Source organism: Trematomus bernacchii, unplaced genomic scaffold, assembly GCF_902827165.1.
Source record: "Trematomus bernacchii unplaced genomic scaffold, fTreBer1.1, whole genome shotgun sequence".
NCBI lineage: Eukaryota > Metazoa > Chordata > Actinopteri > Perciformes > Nototheniidae > Trematomus > Trematomus bernacchii.
Genome location: NW_022987739.1, coordinates 11,388,256 through 11,407,600, shown reverse-complemented (window position 1 = coordinate 11,407,600; position 19,345 = coordinate 11,388,256). Strand labels below are relative to the sequence as shown.

At 40.1% G+C, this 19,345-nt stretch overlaps 1 protein-coding gene across 1 annotated transcript in view; it reads left to right on the top strand.

Annotated features, from left to right (window-relative positions):
- The window catches only part of LOC117496030 (adhesion G-protein coupled receptor D2), an 83,906-nt gene that overhangs the window by 54,906 nt on the left and 9,655 nt on the right, over nt 1–19,345 (top strand). The window contains exon 25 of the mRNA XM_034147706.1: nt 10,102–10,184. Within this exon, the coding sequence (XP_034003597.1) occupies nt 10,102–10,184 (83 nt within the window). The remainder of the gene's footprint in view (nt 1–10,101; nt 10,185–19,345) is intronic.

Genomic DNA, 19,345 nt, shown 5'->3' with positions numbered 1-19,345 from the left:
AACTGTCTTTCATGTTTAACCCTGTCACTGCGCCACTACAGTATAAGGGTGTCACATAAGGACCTGCATGCGCCCTGGCGCAGGTCACCTCCCCTGGGCCAAGCTGTCTCACACTTTACCCCCCGCCCCCCCCAACACCTCACGTCACGTCATCACCCCCTTCTTAACTAAAGACTACACTCTATCTTGTAGGTAAATGCAGTAGGTGTTGTATAAAGCTGCACTACATATTTTAATATAAACATATTTTAGACAAAATCACACATTTGGCCAATTTTATACATTGTTGTGTGTTCACTGCATTTTCACAAACACACACACCAATTTTCTGTCTTAACACAGTACTAAAGCATTCCCTACTACTACCATCGTGCAGCTGCCAATAGCACCTCTAAACCAATATCAGCACCTCCGCCTCCTCCCCCCAGGAACATTTTTTCATCGTTCTCATCTCAACAGCCCATAGCAACGACATAGCCGACAGCTTACGACGAGGCAAAGTGGGGAAGAGGGAGGGAGCAATGGGGTAAGGGGGGTGAGTCAGGCCGTAGATCAGGGCAGGGAGGATGGCGGTGCGACCAGAGGGTGACAGGGGAATAACATCCCTTTCTCCTCAATCGACAGGGACCATAACTCCTGCCTCTCCAGGGACAGATTGAGAAAGGCAATAGCCCAAGGGGCTGTGAAGCACGGATGCTTAGGAGAATTGAAAGTTAAAAGAAAAACGCAGTTTGCCGAGCCACTGCCACCGATTTAGCCGACAGCACTGCTCTTTGCTACTTGAATTCACCTATTTCTTGAATTTTTATTTTTAAGACCGCAGTAGAAAGGCCCAATTGGAATATTGTCCATATACATTGTCAAACAATAAATCTCCGAGGGTTGTCGTGTTGTATTTTCCAAAATGTTGAGAGCTTTTTTGCAATTATTGAAGTTGGTAGGACAATGTGCACATCTGTCTCTTGCAAGTGACATGAGGTGTTGGTCCTCAATCACCCGTAAATGGTTTTTGTTTGGAGGTTTTGATGAGATGGAAATTGTATTTGTAAAGATTAGCATTCGGCTTTGACTTCATTGCTACTTTGCAATAATCTGAAGCTATTGGCCAATAATGCCCTTGTACTATTTTGCTTGTGCACAACCACCTTTGATGGTCAGCAGACAAATAAATCAGTTTACGTTATATTGGATAAATTGTCTGACTTAATAAAAAATGCACTATCCCACGAGCTGTGAAGTTGTAACAGACTCTGAAGTCTAGGTGAAAAGGCATTCAGTGAGCCTGTAACCTGCAAAGCAGATGTATTTCTACAGAGTTGGTGTAATGTAATCTGCTCTCTTTTAAGTTCAACCTATCACCACAAATAATGTAAATTAAAAAGAAAAGACAGGAAATAAATAAATATTATTGTACACCGAGTACCAGACATCGTATAGTGTTATTTATAATGTGTTATGGTTTAATAGTATTATAGCATGGCAACTCACATGGTTTAACTGCTATGAGATTATAAAGTTAGGTCTCTGTCAGCAAATGATTCCTGTTCCGCTCGTCCTGTATAATTGTATTTGTTCCAAATTGTTTATCACTTAATATGTTATCTTACTTTTCAAATTTCCTCTTTCTTTTTCTCCTCTCTCTATCTTCCTATCTCTCCCGCTCTCTCTTTTTTCATGCTCTCCATCATACACAGCCACACTCCCCTGTTTGGAGTGGTTGGGGAGCAGGGGGGTAGCAACTTTATAGCCTGATCAATTTTACAGTGGCTTATTGAATAGCTTTTAATGACCTCCTTTACTTTCAGCTGTAACCCACTGAGTGTCTGCCGCTCCAGGGCTGCTGTGATGAGCGAGACAATAAATTGTAATACATCGTCTCTGGAAAATTACACATGTTTAATCATTGATTTTTATTGGCTTATCATGATAACATTATCCCAGAGGGTTAGGGTGGACACAAAGCAGCTCATAAAAGAAAAGAGGTTGAATTACTTATGGCATTTTAAATAGCGAAGTTGACAAAATGAAATGATGCCATAACCAACTTCCTTTAATACAGTGTATTGATTTGTACCTTACGGTTATAGACATGATTATCTCATGCAGTATCTATTTAAACAAATGGAATTTCTCCACATATTTTTCAGTATGTTAGTTTGTTGAAACATTTACGTTTTACATGATTTAACCTGAGGAAAAATACTAATATACTTGAAGATGATCTTAAAAATGTGTTCCCCCTAAATACACTTAAGCTATGTTTCAAGGGAAACATATTTTCTCATGGATTACGTTTGTTTTTGACGCGTCACAAATGAGTTTCTCATCCTATTGTGCAGTAGTCTGTATAAGGTGGAGGTCTGGAAGGATGATTAGTCAAACAAGGGTTAGGGTTAGGGATGTGGCTAACAAACACATTCTAGGCCAATCCAAGATGTAATTACTAAACCCTACCAAGTAGTTTTGATGCATGTTTTAAATCAATAAATTGTTTAACAATAATCTGGGAAGTGAGCTTTTTAGTAATGAACTTTCGTAGGAGACGGGGTTAAAAAAAATAACCAAACAAAATAAAATAAATTGGATTTTATTAAGGAAATGCTTTTTTGTTTGTTTTTTATACTCTTAAAAAAAAAAATCCAGCTTCTTTGCTCTATGTCACATCCAGTGTCACTTAACCTCAACAACTGGAGTGCAAGAAAGGTGAAATTTAAAAGTGTGTGCTTCAAGATTTATCGTCTGCATATAAAAGAAAATCTCAGGATCATTAAGTCCAACTCTATTGCCATCAAGCTGATGAAAGCTGCCAAACACATACTTAATAATGCCGTGTGTGTGTGTGTGTGTGTGTGTGTGTGTGTGTGTGTGTGTGTGTGTGTGTGTGTGTGTGTGTGTACGATGTGATAAGGTAGATTGACTTCTAATATAAATGGTAGAGGTTTCTACTGACATCCGTATAGCGGTGCCCTTTGTGTCCCTGCCTAGCAACCCCATTCTTCCCATTCTACTTCAAGTGTTAGAGCCAGCCAGTGGAACTATGCATATACTGTATGTATGTTGAACTGGACACAAAAACAGTGCCCCAGTAGGTCTTCTGGTAGAGCACGTCCCAAGTCCTCATTGCAGATCCTCAGGTTCCAGTCTGACCTGCAGGTCCATTGTTTCATGTTGTTCCTTATTTCCCCATTTCCTTTTTATCTTCTGCTCTTACTGTCTGGTTTGTGTGTATATATATATATAGATCATTATCCAAAATGTACATTGATATATATTTAATATACAGTTTATATTTCATGTGTGTGAGCATGTGTTTGTGTATGTATATGGGTATGAACCTGTGTCTAGGTCATCAATGGTCCCTCAGATTGTGGCGTTCGATACATATTGGGCAGCAGGATATGTATTATTTTATTTCTCTTCGAGCATTTTTCATTTTTGGACATCATTAAGGTCTTGCTTTAATTGGACTTCATAGAGTTGAACTTGAGCATTTTACATTAGGCGCTTTCACACCGCAGTACTTTTCCCACAAAGGTTCATCAGAACTTAGTTCATCAGAACTCTTTAGTTCTCATGAACTAAGTACAGATCGCGTTCACACCGGAATAAGTTCCCTGGGGGAGGATTAGGCAAATGAAGCCGCTGACGTCACTTCTTCTTCTTCTGCTTTGGGTGTACTGGCAGGCCGCAAACAACTTCACGGCGTATACTGCCGCCGGAAGTCCCCGGCCGGAAGTCCCCGGCCGGAAGTCCCCGGAGTTGGGGACTGGCTTCAGTAGAAGCTGCTGGGACTCCCAGCAGCTTCTACTGAAGCCTTCCGAGTAAATCGCCAGAACGCCGACACCTCCTCATCTCCACCGCTCCCATGTTTTATTTTGTGTTGCCATCAGTTAGTCTCTCTGCGTTTCTGCGCTGGGCAAATGCTAATGCTAATAATGCGAGGATAATAAAATGGCGGCTTCACAAAACTTTTTGGGAGTTTTAGGGGGCGTGGTTTGCATTCCGCCCAGCCAATCAGACATAGGAACCTTTTTCTCCCACGAAAGTACCTGCTCTCTAGCAGGGACGGAAAACTGACGGAAAAGGGGGTAAAAAGGTTCTCATGAACTAATTTTAGTTCCGGCTCTTTTTGGTGTGAACGCGACATTTCGGAACTATATCGGAACTAAAGTGGGAAAAGTACTGCGGTGTGAACGCGCCTATTGTACTAGAAAGTGCTAAGTGATTTTTCTTTATTCTGTCTCTCTCTCTATATCTATGTCTCTCTCTTACACACACAATATATAAAACACACACAAACACACACTTGGGCAGGTTAGCCCTCCTCCACACCGGCACCTGCTCCGTTGAAGGTGAAAGAAGTGCTCACTTGAGCTCATTGAAAAGTAGATGTGACAGTAAATTTTTCAGGCCCTTGTGAGATGGGAGATCTTGTTATAGCAGTCAGGATGGGGGTCAGGGCAGTGGCTGCTTGATGATTGAGGAAAAGAGAAGTAAATTCATTCTGCTTCGGGCACTTTGTCAAGTGCCAGTAGCTTACTGTTGAGAGCCACTCACCCATCACCGTGTTACGGCCCCAGAGGTCACCTCCAGCACCATAAATCTGCCTCGCCTGCTCAACCTACTGCCTTCCCCCGGCTGAGCACGAGCAGGGAAAGAGGCTGCAGCTGCTGCCGCTGCTCCTCATAGTCACTCAAATGAAAAAAAAGCAGAGGGGAGAATATAGATTCTCCGTTTGATGCTGCTGATGGTGTAAGAGCGGGACACTGGGTGTGCTGTGCCACAGGGGGATGTTTACGTCTGGACTAATGGTTGTGTTTTGTGTGTGAAAGGATGGATTGCCATGGGGCATATTTTTTTGTGTACAATACAAAGGCTTGCATATGGTTGCATATACATTTTGTTTATTGGGGACATACAGTGTATTTAAAAAATGATTTTAGGCTGCTTAATAAAATTATAATGATTTAAAAGCATTATGCACAAAAAATCTTTGCATCAAAATGAAACAAGAGAAGGCTGATGTTGCAAACTCAACAGTTCTAGTTTGTTTTCACATTTTTCATGCACACGCAAAAAATCACTAAAGCTTATAATATAGATTTGAGTAATTCCTGCATCACATCACACTCTCCTATACTCGACATGCGCATCAGTCTACAAGGCAAAGATCAGCAGAAGAATGCATTGAGAAAAGCTGAATAAAACAGAGTATTTCCGATGTTAGATGCAGGCCAGGGACATCGGAGGAAATAAATAAAGCAAATTATTATACCAGATAGGGTAGAGCATAAATTCTATTAGTGCTGAATTCTCTATATCACTGTACTGAAGAAAGTAAAATAATATAGAAATATTTATCAGTACAGTCTGAGTCCCTCCAACATTATTACCTGTTGCCTCTAGTGTTTGCTTAAATATATTAGAGTGGTACTGTCCTGCATCATAGGGTTAGAGCCAAGTGAAAAGATGTCTTGAAGAAAGACATATAAAGTAGTCTACATGTATCAATTTAGAGAAATACAAATATTTTTGTTAGCAGCTGCACTCTCAAATGTTGTACGCTGCAGCTGTGCTCATTTACATAGCCTGTAAAAGCACTGCTAAATTTGAAAAGCTGCATGAGTGTGAAAGGTTGCAGCCAAAATCAGCCTCTAAGTGTTGTGCCCAAAAAATGCAGTTACACATAATAAAAACACATGTTCATTGCTGTAATACACATAGAACGGTGGGCCTAAGTAATGCCATATTTTTTATTTGAACTGGTGCTCAGTTTGGGCTGTAGTCTGCCAACACTGGTTGATGTTGAGCCATTCTCTTCTGATTAAATGCTGGTTTTAAAGTGTTTCAGCTCTGCCAACATACACTCTAGATTTCATCAGAACATTTTCCAAGATACAAAGGAAGCAAAAATGACCTTGTAATACTTGATGAGGATCGAACAAAAAAAAAGCAAGAAGAAATCATAACTGTTAAGAAAACAAATCTGTGTAATGAACCAGTTACAGTATAGAAAGTTTAACCTCAAGAAGATTCTTTGTGTCACTTTTTTCAGCAACATTTAGACTCCCAAAGGTTTAGTGGAATCATCACTTTCTAGCATGTGCATAGGACTAAAGTTTCTATGATTAGCCTCATATTATTTCATAGGGTCACACTAAAACACACACCAACCAGATCCCAAACCATAGGGGATCCTGTTCTGTCTTTCTAAATTGATAATTGGTATATCACAAAATTATTCATATCTTCCGCCATCTGCTAACATTTGTCTAGGATGGTGGTAGAGGACTAAAGTCAGAAAGAGGGAAAAATGATATGGTGTGGGTGTCTGTGTGTTTATGTGTGTGTGTTGTTTTTTGTACACATGCTTGTCCACATGTGTAAAGACTGAGAGTGATCGCTTCTTTCTGAAGTGTGTCATCGTGTACCATAATTACACCTGCCCTCACTATGTGTGTGCATGTGTGTTCAACTACCGCTGTGTACATGTGTGCATGCTGGTGCACACTCCTTTTAAGCTTGTAGCGTATGAGCGTCAGCCTGCTTTCAATATAGCCTCTTATTAGGTGGTGATTATCCTGCCTGCATCTGGCTTCTTTCAGCATTTGACTGGTAGTTGAGAGGCCAGGGGCACCCTGGGAAGAAAGGAGTGAAAACTTCCTGAACCCAGCTTTCACCCCCACCCCTCAACTTAAGTGTACCCCTCAACCTCTCAAATGAACCTGAGACACTGGTATTCTTTTTATAAACAAAAGAATATTCTGAATTGGGCGGAGAAATGTGTAGGTGGGTGGTGCTCAGACTATCTTTGCATTGTAGGATGCATGATGTATGTCTGTCAAGGTATTTTAGAAGTTACCTTCCAATCAAGTTCCACCTGTTCTACAATTGTAGTCACTGCATCACGTGTCTGTCCTGAAATAACCCTGGGAAACTGTTAACTCTTGCTAATGCACAGTTCACAACTAGCCCACATTTGTACTGCAATCTGGCATAAATGTAGTGCTACATTTTCTTTTGTTTGTCTTGTTAACCGTTCACACTTGTCATTGTGATGACTACAAAATGCTGTGAAAAATGTATAACTTCAGATTTAGAGACTGGACAAATGTAAAACCACAAACTAATTGGGAGGTGCATTAATATGCCTTTCCTCTAAAGCTACATATGGAAATGTCTAACTCTATTGAGGTTTTACCCTGCATTTTCCCTCAATGAATCAAAATTATTATTTGCTCAATAAAATCACCATACTCTAGACTCTGAGACAGTTGATAATTTCTACATTAGATGCTAATCCCTATCCTACGCCTTTCTATCACACAATTCCTTGTTTGCCTACTCCAACCCCTAAGCTGACATAGCATCACTGAAAGACTGTAGATTGCAATCTCATGTTCTAAAAAAATCTGTGAAGCAGACGGAGGACAAGAAAAGAGAAGGAGAAGAAGAAGGAATTGATAGTAACAGGGAGAAAGCAGTATGGCAGGATCCCGAGGGCCTGGCCGGGGGCTTTGTAGGAGCCCATACATCAGCTGTCACACGATGGGCTTCCAAAGAGCCACAACAGAGAAACACAATAGACTGGACAGATGGTCCCAAACAAACTGCAGTGGGTTTGATGCTATTAAAAGCTGTTTACCTCATGCCAGACGCCAGCAAGTGTGGTGGACGCATAGTGTGATCATTTCTGAATGACAAAAAATGTGTGTGTGTGTGTTTGACTACCAGCTTCTGGTGTTTTAATAAACCCTCTGGTGTGTTTTTAAGCCACCAAATGACCATTAATAGCTTGAGTAACATGTGTATGGGTGTGTGTGCAGGTTTCTTATGATTAAGATTCAATCAAAGACAACACGTGATGGTTAAACATAATCAGATACATGATTAATTTGCACAAAGTGGATGCAAGCCAACTCTGTAGGCCATGACGAACTTTTGGCTTAAAACCAATAACCAGACAAATATAAAAAAAATGTCTTTCTGTTTCTCCCTCCCTCCCATCCTCTCCCCTTCATCTGCTCTCCTATAGAGCGACTCTGACACCTCAGAATGATGTACTCCTTCAATGCGCTGACCTTTCTCCTTCGGACTAGCCACCCGCCCTCCTGCCCTCTTCCATGTAGATGAGACAGAGACAGATGAAGATATTTTGCAGTGTGTGGGACAGTGGGGATAGTGGGCGGGGATGTCTTGCAGTGACACAGTGAAATTAGTTTTGGTGTTGGTTGATGGCGTCCGACCCACCTTCAGATCAGCAGTCAACCAGGGAGATTAATCCAGACACAGGAGGCCTGTTGGGGAGCACACATGACAGGCAGCGAGCGAGAGGAGAGAGACAGGCAGGTAGACAGACAGATGGGGCGGATGGGTTCATGACAATGATATACCTACTGAGATTGTGTCCATATATCTAACTGGGTAACTTCCAGGTTTAACATACAGATTGTTGCACTGCTAGAGACATGAATAATGTAAAGTCGAAGATGTTTATTCACCATTTCATGTAGAAAATAGCCCAAATTTAGCATAGTAATTTAACTAAAATTCTTAACCAATTGTGTAGATTTAGTGGTGATTTGAGCCAATATAACCTTTGTAAAAGAAAATGACAAAGCCATGTCAGACATATGAGGATATCCTACAGTTTATACCCCTTTACAGTAAGTTATTTCAGTAGTTAAACTGCATATAACTTTAGAATAAATACACATTTATATCTTCATAATCTAATTCTAGTTTCACAGTCTCACTAATAGCATCAGCTGACTGTAGTAGCTGGCTGCAATATTAAAATCATGCTTCTGTTTACAACCTTATTATCTTCTCACACATTATCACTAAATGTGTAGTAAAATACCTGATTCCTGTCTGATTACCCCTCAAAACATGTGTACCTAGCTGATGCAAGGTGGAGGAATAACACTATATTACATTTTGCTTAATTTTGAAGTTTGTATCCCAATATGTAACTCACCTTGTATTTGTCAGAATTCTTCTGAAATATTTCAGGTGTTCTTTAACAAGCCTTGCAGAACCTGCTCAGTCATTGTAACACACCCCCTTATGAAAGCATCGGCTAATTGCCTGAAATGTAAAATGAGTGTCAGCAGTTGATGAATATGATCATTAGCCACGCTTGTCTTCCCTTCTTTGTTTTCTGCTATAATTGGCTCCAATTTATAATACTCCACTTTCAGCATCCGTTATGATTCTGTCTTGTTCCCTCGGTAATCTGTTCATATCAGTGCATCTCATAGGTCACATAAAGGTGGAGAAATCCTTGGATCATTGTTTTTCTATTTAACTCATGAATCTAACTGTGAATACTCAAATACCTATGTTAGTTGTTAAAAGAGTTTCGCTCTTTTCCTGCCATTCTATCTCATCTATGTTCATATTTTCAGGTATTGAATATAAGCTTGGAAATGTCTTGAATGTGAAAATTGTTCTTCAAGGCTTTAATGAAAGTTCATTTAGGCTGCTGTAGGACAAGAGGTACGACACAAAGTAGTTAAATTGCTCACACTAGCCCTTCCCTTCCGCATTGTCTGGAAATCATATTCCAACATAGTATAATTTGTGGTCTATTTCTAGATGGTGGTTCTGAAAAAAAAAATAGGAACATCGAGTTCTGCATTTAATTGATGCCATTATGAAAGTGCATGTGTGTTACAGCACATGCAAATGAACCTCTAAGACCACATCTGTCCTCTGTTGAATGTTTCTCTTGGATTGTGCCTGCATCATTATTCAGTACAAATATGAAAAATCACTCCCACAATGTTATGTTAGGATTTTTGAGAGGGAAATATTGGTGTTCTTTAATATGCATGCAATTCTGCCATGTCTCATTAACTTCAAATATTTGAATACAGTTCTTTTATATATTATTATTCATTGAAACATGACTTCAAGATGCTCACCTCTGCTCACCGAATTGTCCTTGCGTGTGTGCGTGTGTGCATGTGTGTATTCAGTTACTTTTCAGCCGAACTTTATTGGCAGAACTAAATGTCTGTGTGTGTGTGTGTGTGTGCGCGTGTGTGTGTGTGTGTGTTTGTGTGTATGTCTGTGTGTCTTTCTGTCTGTCTTCAGGTCAGCTGTCCATTCCTTGTGTTCCAGAGAGACTAGAGAGTCCCTTGAGCCAAACTTCCAAAGGCCATTATGTGCACAGAAAGGTAACTGACACACACACACACACACACACACACACACACACACACACACACACACACACACACACACACACACACACACACACACACACACACACACACACACACACACACATACACATACACACACTCTCACACAGCAGGGTGTATCAGTCACTTCAGTGGGACTTTGAGCGTTGGGTAACAGGGCTGTTCAGGGGGTCAAAGGCAGCATTTGATCTTTGACCTCAGGACAGAAACAGACTGAAGTCAGGGGCTGAGTGATAACTGTGGTGGTTAACACATTCAACAGCAGCAGGTCTGTTAATCCTCTCACCTAGTCAGTACAGAACCATTTCATTCAATCAGCTTTTTTCTTCCCTCTTGATGCTGAAGTAAATTATATACATTTATTTTTATATAAATATAGTAAGCTTTTGTACCATTAAATCATAAAATAAAATAAAAACATTTGTAAAAATAAATAAAAAAGAATTTCAGCAGTGCATTTAGTATTAAAGGTGGGGTAGGTAATTTTGGAGAAACCAGCTCGAGTGCGCTAGAATTTGAAAATACACAACCGGAAAAAATCTGCCACTTCCTTACAGAGCCCCTCCTCCAACACACACGAACGCGCACATGACCAATGAGGGCACGAGATAAGTTTGTGCACAGATGGAAGGCTGACAGGCAGGTAGGCCATCCAGTTATTTTAGCCGGGCCAGCTAAATCGGGATGTTAAGAGCATTCCATGGAATATAACAAAAAGTGTATCTCGAGCCGGTTTCTCAAACTTACCTACCCCACCTGTGGGGTATGTAATTTATTTCATAAACACTTTTTGTTATATTCCATGGAATGCTCTTAACATCCCGATAGCAATGAATATATTAAATGCTTTGACAATAAATACATAAAAAAATGTCATCTGTGGAAGCCGTGGCGCTGTAAAAAGCACGACCAATCATTTTAGCCAGCCTTCCATCTGTGCACAAACTTATCTCGTGCCCTCATTGGTCATGTGCGCTTTCATGTGTGTTGGAGGAGGGGCTCTGTAAGGAAGTCTGAAGGAAGAGGCAGATTTTTTTCTGGTTGTGTACTTTCAAATTCTAGCACACTCGAGCTGGTTTCTCCAAAATTACATACCCCACCTTTAAGTAAAACACAGTTTTCCACAATTCTTCGCTGCACAATGATTGCTCCTTCAGAGTTTTTATATTCATTTAATTCATTGGAATGTTATCAATTTAGTTAGTGAAGTGTTTGCATTTTTAGATATAATTAGTTGCTTTTTAATTGTTTCAATTATAATCATCATCAGGTAACTTTTTCCGCAACTGGGGTACTTTGTTTATGTTTTAAGTAGTTCATTTGAACTACTTACAGGGATTAGTTCTCACACTCCCTTACCAACGCTCACCAGTGCATGACTGACTGCCTCTCTATTGAAACAATTGAAGCCTCCAACTGCCTGATCCCTCTCTGCATATCCTCATCCCCCTGGTGGCCAACATTAGAACGTCATCACCACATATCTCCCTGAACAAGTTACTTTCATTGATGCTAGATCTAAAGTATTTTGTTTTCTATCTTGGTGAAATTATATGGTTTTTTTTGTTGTAAATGAAGCACTTAAACAATATTGTCTTTGTTTATTTACAAGAGAGTAAACTGAGCATCCTTTGGGCTTTAGCTTGATGCACTAAGAGCTAAAGGGCATATCAGTTATGCTGGAAGCTTTTCCAATTCATGGCTAGTTGTTTAAAGCCGGCCACAAACATCAAGTCCAGTAGGAGAAACTACTTCTCATTCAATAAATCTAATTAATAAACATGTTTTAATTCAGTTTAAAACTGCTACACCCCCTTGATAGCACATCTGGCAAATGTTTGACCCCATTAAGATCAGAAAACCAAAGAATTAACTTAATAAAGGATGATGACAGCTCATTTGGATCCAAAATAGGCTTAATCCAAACAAAACAGCAGATTTAGCTTTGACCTTTTCAGCTTTCTGCTTTTCTTGCCTCTGCCTCTTTCACCCTTGTCCAACTGCTACCACACAACAATGTCCAACTGTCCTACCTCCGAGGTGATCGAAGCTGACTCCGCTCTCCACCCAGCTTTGTTTTTCTTCGCAGCCGTTGGGTGGTCCATGTCTCCCGCTCCCTCTCTCTTTCACCCTATCTCTCTCTCTCTCTCTCACTCATTGTCAAGTTCACCGCGTCTGTTTCTCTTTGAGCGCTACGGGACCCAGGCATGCTCCGAAACTCAATACCAGAGTATACACAATTAAGTTCACACCAGAGGTTATTGGGTGGAAGTGTGGTCTCATTCCACAAAATGTGCAAGTCAGTCAAAGGATAGCAGGGTGTGAGTGTTTATGTGTGGCTGGTTAGTTGGTCAAGGTTAACTAAATTACAGGAGGTGTGGGTGTGTGTGTGTGTGTGTGTGTGTGTGTGTGTGTGTGTGTGTGTGGTGTGTGTGTGTGTGTGTGTGTGTGTGTGTGTGTGTGTGTGTGTGTGTGTGTGTGTGTGGTGTGTGTGTGTGTGTGTGTGTGTGTGTGTGTGTGTGTGTGTGTGTGTGTGTGTGTGTGTGTGTGTGACGTGGGAAATGGGCAGACATCAATTGTTTAAACTGATGATTCAATATAAAAAGAACACTTTTGAATGATGTTCTTCATCGGCTGAAATGTGACAACAATTGTTCTACTTGTATTGATGATGTCAGTTTGTATGTGTTTCAGCGCGTCGGGCTTGTCACAATATAATACCTTATCTATTTATGTAATTTATGGCATTATTGATTATAATATGTCTATTAATAAATATGCAATCAATACAATTAAAGGTAATGTTAACATTGCATTATCCGATGCAATCATTTAAAAGTTTTAAGTAGATTAATTCTGGTGTGTTTTATTAATAATGTATTTCATGATGCATCTTTACCCATATAGATAAAAATATGACATGAATGTCCTAACTTTGTTTATAAAGTGTCTACTTTATAAAGTAATTTGTCTTTCATCATTTTTAATAGATGGTCTTCAGGGATAAACATTTCAGGACATTAGAATAAAAATAACAATATAATAATAATAATAATAACATTAATAATAATAACAGAATAAAACTAAACTGTGGAATATATTTACCAGTTTATCTGTCTATTTAATCTGCACTTAAACCCTTTGGAATTGTCATTAGTGTTTTTTCAGTACTCATACTGATTTTTTGTAATTTAAATTAGACAAATGAATAGTCCATAGGTACTTTCTATCTGTTGAAGGGAACATGAAAACAATATTCTTGGTTTTGCACTCCTGGGTTCACCCCAGTTGACCTTTCCACTAGCCTGTTGAGTGTTTCAGTGTTGGACCTGTTAGCCATAGCTCCCTCTGAGCACCATTCACACGCGATAGGGAGTCCCATGACAGGCCAGCTGGAACCTTCCATCCACCCCCCAAACACACATACAGACACAAATCCTCCGTGGAACCACCACTAGCCAGCCAGCATGTCAGTCATTCAATGGCAGGGTGTGTGTATTCATGTGTGTGTGTGTGTGTGCGTGTTATTAGGATTTCCTGTTTTGGCCTGTTTGCCTCAGTTCATCCTGACCGGGGGATAGCTGGTGTCATGTCTATCAGCTATGGAACCAGCAAGACACTTAACATTTACAAAACTTTATACATTTTGAACATCAAAAATGTGTTATATACTTATCATAATTTTGCCAATATGAAAAATTATCTAAAACTGCTTTTAGGCTAGACTGGATTCAAAAGCTTTCTGCATATAAAATGTCTTCTGGAAGAAGTAAGCAGCTCTTTAAACCAAGGTGGGGCACGTTTTATTGTATTTTTTACACACTGTTGATTAAAATGTCCCCATACCACACTGGAGGGATTTCTCTGGACAAACAATAAAACACATTTCTCCACCTGTGGCCACCATTTCCATCATATCAGAGGTGGACGAAATGCAACATAGCTATTTTCCAATTTGTAGTAAAAAGCTAATAACAGTCTAATATATATTATGAGCAAATATCAGTGCATCTATAATATTTACACTTGCTGTATAGACTTTGTAGGCTTTCACGTTCCGTTTTCATTTAAAATAAAACAAAGCGCTACACACCCACACACTGTCAGACCTGTCTGTCATTGACTTTCAGATGTCAAGCACTACCACAAACACACTGATGTCTGAAATGTCATTTTACATTAAACCCATTCCTTAAACAAATGATCAAAGGACATTTGTATTATTGACAAAAACACTAATGGTAAAATACCACACTTCGTCATTCATAAAACTCTAATCTAGGGCTGTTCCCACTCTCTCACATACTGCATGCACATAAACATATGCACGATGTAAGTGATTATATCTCACACACAAACTCAGTCAGGCCCTTTCATGAGAGGTGGATATGTCTTGAGGGGAGCACCAGTCATGTTCCATTAATCCGAAGCAACCAGTGGTGATTGATCAATTAGCCCTGCTTAAAGCTGGGGCTCAGCCTGATCAATAGCACTGATCACCAGCCAAAGGTTTTTCATTAAGACCTGCTGCTCTGCTTGAGTAGACTCCATTAGCATAGACCAAATGGGCTGCAAGGAATGCCAATACTAGAGTGAAAATATACACACAAACATAAGCAGGCCGCGGGTAAAGAAGAAAGTAGTATGGAATATTGCATATAGTTTGTATCTAGTATACTCCTAGTACTAAGATGGGTTAAAAGCAGAGGCCAAATGTCACTGTGTGCTGTGTGCTCTGCATGTGTGACCATTAAAGAGGGTTTCATTCCTCCATACTCTATTCTATTCTATCAAATAAATAGAGTGTTTTAATCACAAATGTATCATTTCTTGCAGGGCTACTGTACTTAGAGCAATTGTATTCATAAATGAGGTGATATCCCTTTCCCTTGGAAAAAGTTCCAATGAATAATCTCAGACATTACACAAACACTGTGATTTTTTTTCTTCTTTTTAATTGATAACATCTTTAATTTTATTTATGATAAATAATTGGCCTTATTGTATGATATATTTCATAGCTAATGTTGCTTCCAGCTTATTAACTAAATGTTCTAATTGACGTGTGGACTACTGATAAGGGAGATTATGAAGTGACCATAACTTCACAAACGTCACACAAAAAGCAAAAAACTCCTCAAAGACAGTTTGATCAAACTATCCTACTTGCTTATTCATTTTTTAATATAAACCTATGAGTCATATCACTTCAAAATAGTATCTTTGGCACCATACTGAGCATGTTTGGGAGTATTTATTTTCCCTTCCATCCTACTCATTGTCAGCCCTTTCTGTTAGGTACCTGAACAACAGCGGATGTAGCTGCACAACAGCAACACTTTAATCTAGGAACATCAAACCCACGGGATCATCCGTTGCTTAAAACAGAAAAACACCGGTCAGCTTCCACTGGCAAACTCACCTTTCTCACCCTTTTCTATCCCTCAGTGGGGCCGAAGGCCATTGTTTCTCTTAAACAATCCTCATTGAATTACAAACTGGTTGCATGCTTTGTTCAGTGCAGCCGATGCATACTGCTGTCATGGGTCCTATCGTTAATGTGCCATCACTGCACCTCACATCCTCAGCAGACACAGGCAGCGCTGAGTTTATTTCCTCCATCTGTAGATGAATGTGTGCGCACATTTGTGTGTGTGTGTGTGTGTGTGTGTGTGTGTGTGTGTGTGTGTGTGTGTGTGTGTGTGTGTGTGTGTGTGTGTGTGTGTGTGTGTGTGTGTGTGTGTGTGTGTGTGTGTGTGTGTGTGTGTGTGTGTGTGTGTGTGTGTGTGTGTGTGTGTGTGCACGCAAGAGCGAGAGATAGAGAATCACTTTGTACAATTGTGTTGGTAGGTGGGGAGAATGACTAAGAGATGAGGTTGGCGTGTGGGTCATTGTGTTTGTGTGATCGCTGTGTGTGTGATAGTCAGCATTAAATCCCTCAACAGAGAAGAGAGCAGATAAGCATCGTGGCGTGGGGCACGTTGGTCAGTGATGGAAACACCACAGGGACCTGGTGACACACACCAACAACACCCCCGCAGTAAAAAAAGTGAAAAAAAGAAAGTTGTTTGGGATCATGATAGTACTTAATCATTTTACCGAATCTTTTCTGTTTTTTTCTTTTTAGCCATAGGAAATGTTAAAGTCAATCTTTTACCCTTTTTATTCTTAATTAGTATTGATTCTAAACTAGATGAATAATTCAATCAGATTCATTTTTTAGTGGATATGGAACATTATAACTTCCATTAATTATGTTGTATTTCTAATTTCTGGGTGTGGAGCCCAATGGCCACTGATTTAATTCAAAAACCTTTATTTATCCATGATTGATGATTAAAGTATGCTAAAATGTACTCTAACTTCAAACAAAACAACACTACCTTTGTTAAGGTTATATTGTTGATACTGTTTCCTTGCGTCATTAAAATCACCTCGACACACATTTTCCAGCCTGTGTTTATATTGGATTGCATGGTATTGTTAGACAGATAAGAGTGTAAATTAGGGTTAGAACAAGGTTCATGGTTGGGTAAGGGTTAGCGATAGTTGAGAATGTCTTCGAGATGAGGTGCCCAGAAGTATGGTATCATGAACGTGTGTGTGCTTGTCTCTCTGTGTGTTTGAGCGGAAAGGAAGGGAGTTGGTTGCAAAGATACTGAGGCAGACAGGAAGAGATCATCCTGGTGTTACCATGGCTGGGGTAGAGCCCTCTCCCTCCCCCGGCCCATACATGGTGCTCATGCACACACACACACATAGATGCAAATGGGTGGGGATGCTCGTGCACACAAAGTTACAAATGTCTGCTTCCTCTTGGCCTCTCACCTCTTGATTGTTTTTACCTTCTCAGTACTGGTTGGTGACGTTTTCAGGTTCTTAAGATTAAACCTTTGTAACTGTTGCTCATATCATCTTTATGAAAGCATCAGGATGTCTAAAATGTGTTGAAGTCCTCCCTATACATATACTGTACACACACACTATTTGCGGACATTTTTACTCATTTCCAAGGGGTCTGATGTGTTTTTTGCAAGAATGGCATTGCAGCAGAATGATATTTCCGTAAGCCATTTCTAGGTGTGGGTGGGTGGGTGGGATGGATGGACGGATGACACCCGTATCCATCCCCACTGGGGAGAGGAAGTCCCTATCAGAACACAACAGGAAAGAGACAGAGCAAAAACAAGCGCATGTCTTTTTGGACATTAAATCACTTCCTGTAGGGCTCTGGCCTGCCTCCCCCATCCTCAGCGTCCACCTCTCAGCCTCAGTTTAACCACCCTTTTGGCAGACAGAAAAATTGATCGGGTCTCTTCATCTTTGTGCGTAAAAAGTGAGCATGTTCCTGTGAGAACGTCTCTAAGGTATTGCCCTGATGGGTGACATAACTCATCAATAACGGAGAAAAGAGGCTTGAGACCCCAGAGCAACTGTATTTTTATCTTGTAACAATATTAAAAAAAAAACATTTGCCTCAAAAGTAAATTCTGGCATAGCATATATATGTAATGCTGTGCAGGCTGCCAATCTGATTTATCGCTGTGACTTGCAGATGTGATGAGTATCGTAGGATGCAAGTGCCATATAAATCCCAGCACCCTGACAGATCACAAGCCCCGAGTCTGGACCTGGTGCTTTGATCTTCTTCCAAGAACAAAAACAAAGAGACAAAAAGCTTTATCTTGGGCTGGTGTAGGAAAAGGCTTTTATAATGCCGACAGGAAAAGACAATGACAACTGTTTCATTCAATACACAAACAGCCTCTGTTTGCATGTTGTGACATTTGTTCAGGTTATGCCTTATACTGAATTCATTTCAGACATCTGACACTTTGAGTAAATTGCACACATTTATTTAAAATGCACATCTCAACCAATGGTGTCCTCATCCAGGGCACAGCTGTAAAAAATATGACTTCCTTCCTGTAGGCAATTTCCTGTTTATGTCTGAATGCAGGTCAGGAGAGGGGGATAGTGGTCCTCATCCACTGTCATCCTTCCCCAGAGGTGACCTCAGTCCTTTTAATGCAGGATGCTATGCTGCCCAGTGTCATTGTGTAGAACTAAATATCTTTCTGTCTACTTTTTATTTCAAAGATTCTCACTTACTGTCTGCGCCACTCATAGAAATAATTACAAACACTATTTATCTTCCTCTTTCTGTCCCTCAATGCACAGAAAGTGCTCCATTCACAAAAATAAACTGCTCTTTTAGTTCTTCTTCCAACAAGCGGATAACATTGTATAACAGCTTCTTTTATCCAGAAAAAACAAATAAGGAAATATGACATTATTTGCGTGTTCTGCTCTCCGCAAGACTCAACAGACACCCCCCTAAAATGTCTCATTGAACACACATGGATCTTCCTGAGGCTCCCTGTTTGTTTCGTTTTCTGCTGATTTGCTTAAAACAGGCAGCGGCCGCTGCTGTGAATGTTTAATTTAAGGGCTCATGTTCCCATCTGTACAATATGTGGTGGTTGGGAGCACGGACAAGCTTGACGAGGGGGGTCCGGTATTGGGGTTTAAAATAATGGGGGGGGGTTTGATGGAGACCCCCAGGTCTCCGGGCACAGTCATTAAGATGGCTTCTCGGTTTGGAGATGAGAAAGCATGCTCGGCACTCTGGGCTCATTGAAGATGCTCCCCTGCCTACTTGAAGCATCCATTATTTATGAGTTTTTACAAATTCAAACTGACATTTATATCAGTTGTGGATGTCTGTTTTTGATTTGGCTGCACTGGGTGTGTCTCACCTCCCACAACCAGATGAAAATAGTGGTCAGATGCAGGGACGTACACAGACATTTTGGGGGGCGGGTGCTCAAGTGAGAAAAAGGGCACTTCCCATAATCATTTATAAAAAAATGTTTTAAAACAAAAAGTTAAATATAGTTGTACATCTCTGACTTACTGACCAATTAATTTTAATACCCTCACACTCGTAATTGTTTAATACTCAGCAGAATTCTACAAAATAATCAGCTAACACAGAGACAATGGTCTTATTTAGTATTCACAATGCACAAGAGCAGACAACAAACTAGTACAATTAATAGTTATTAAATGAGCAGCCAACAATCAAAATGATGTTTAAGGCAGGACATTACAGGCAAAAATATCGTTTTGTT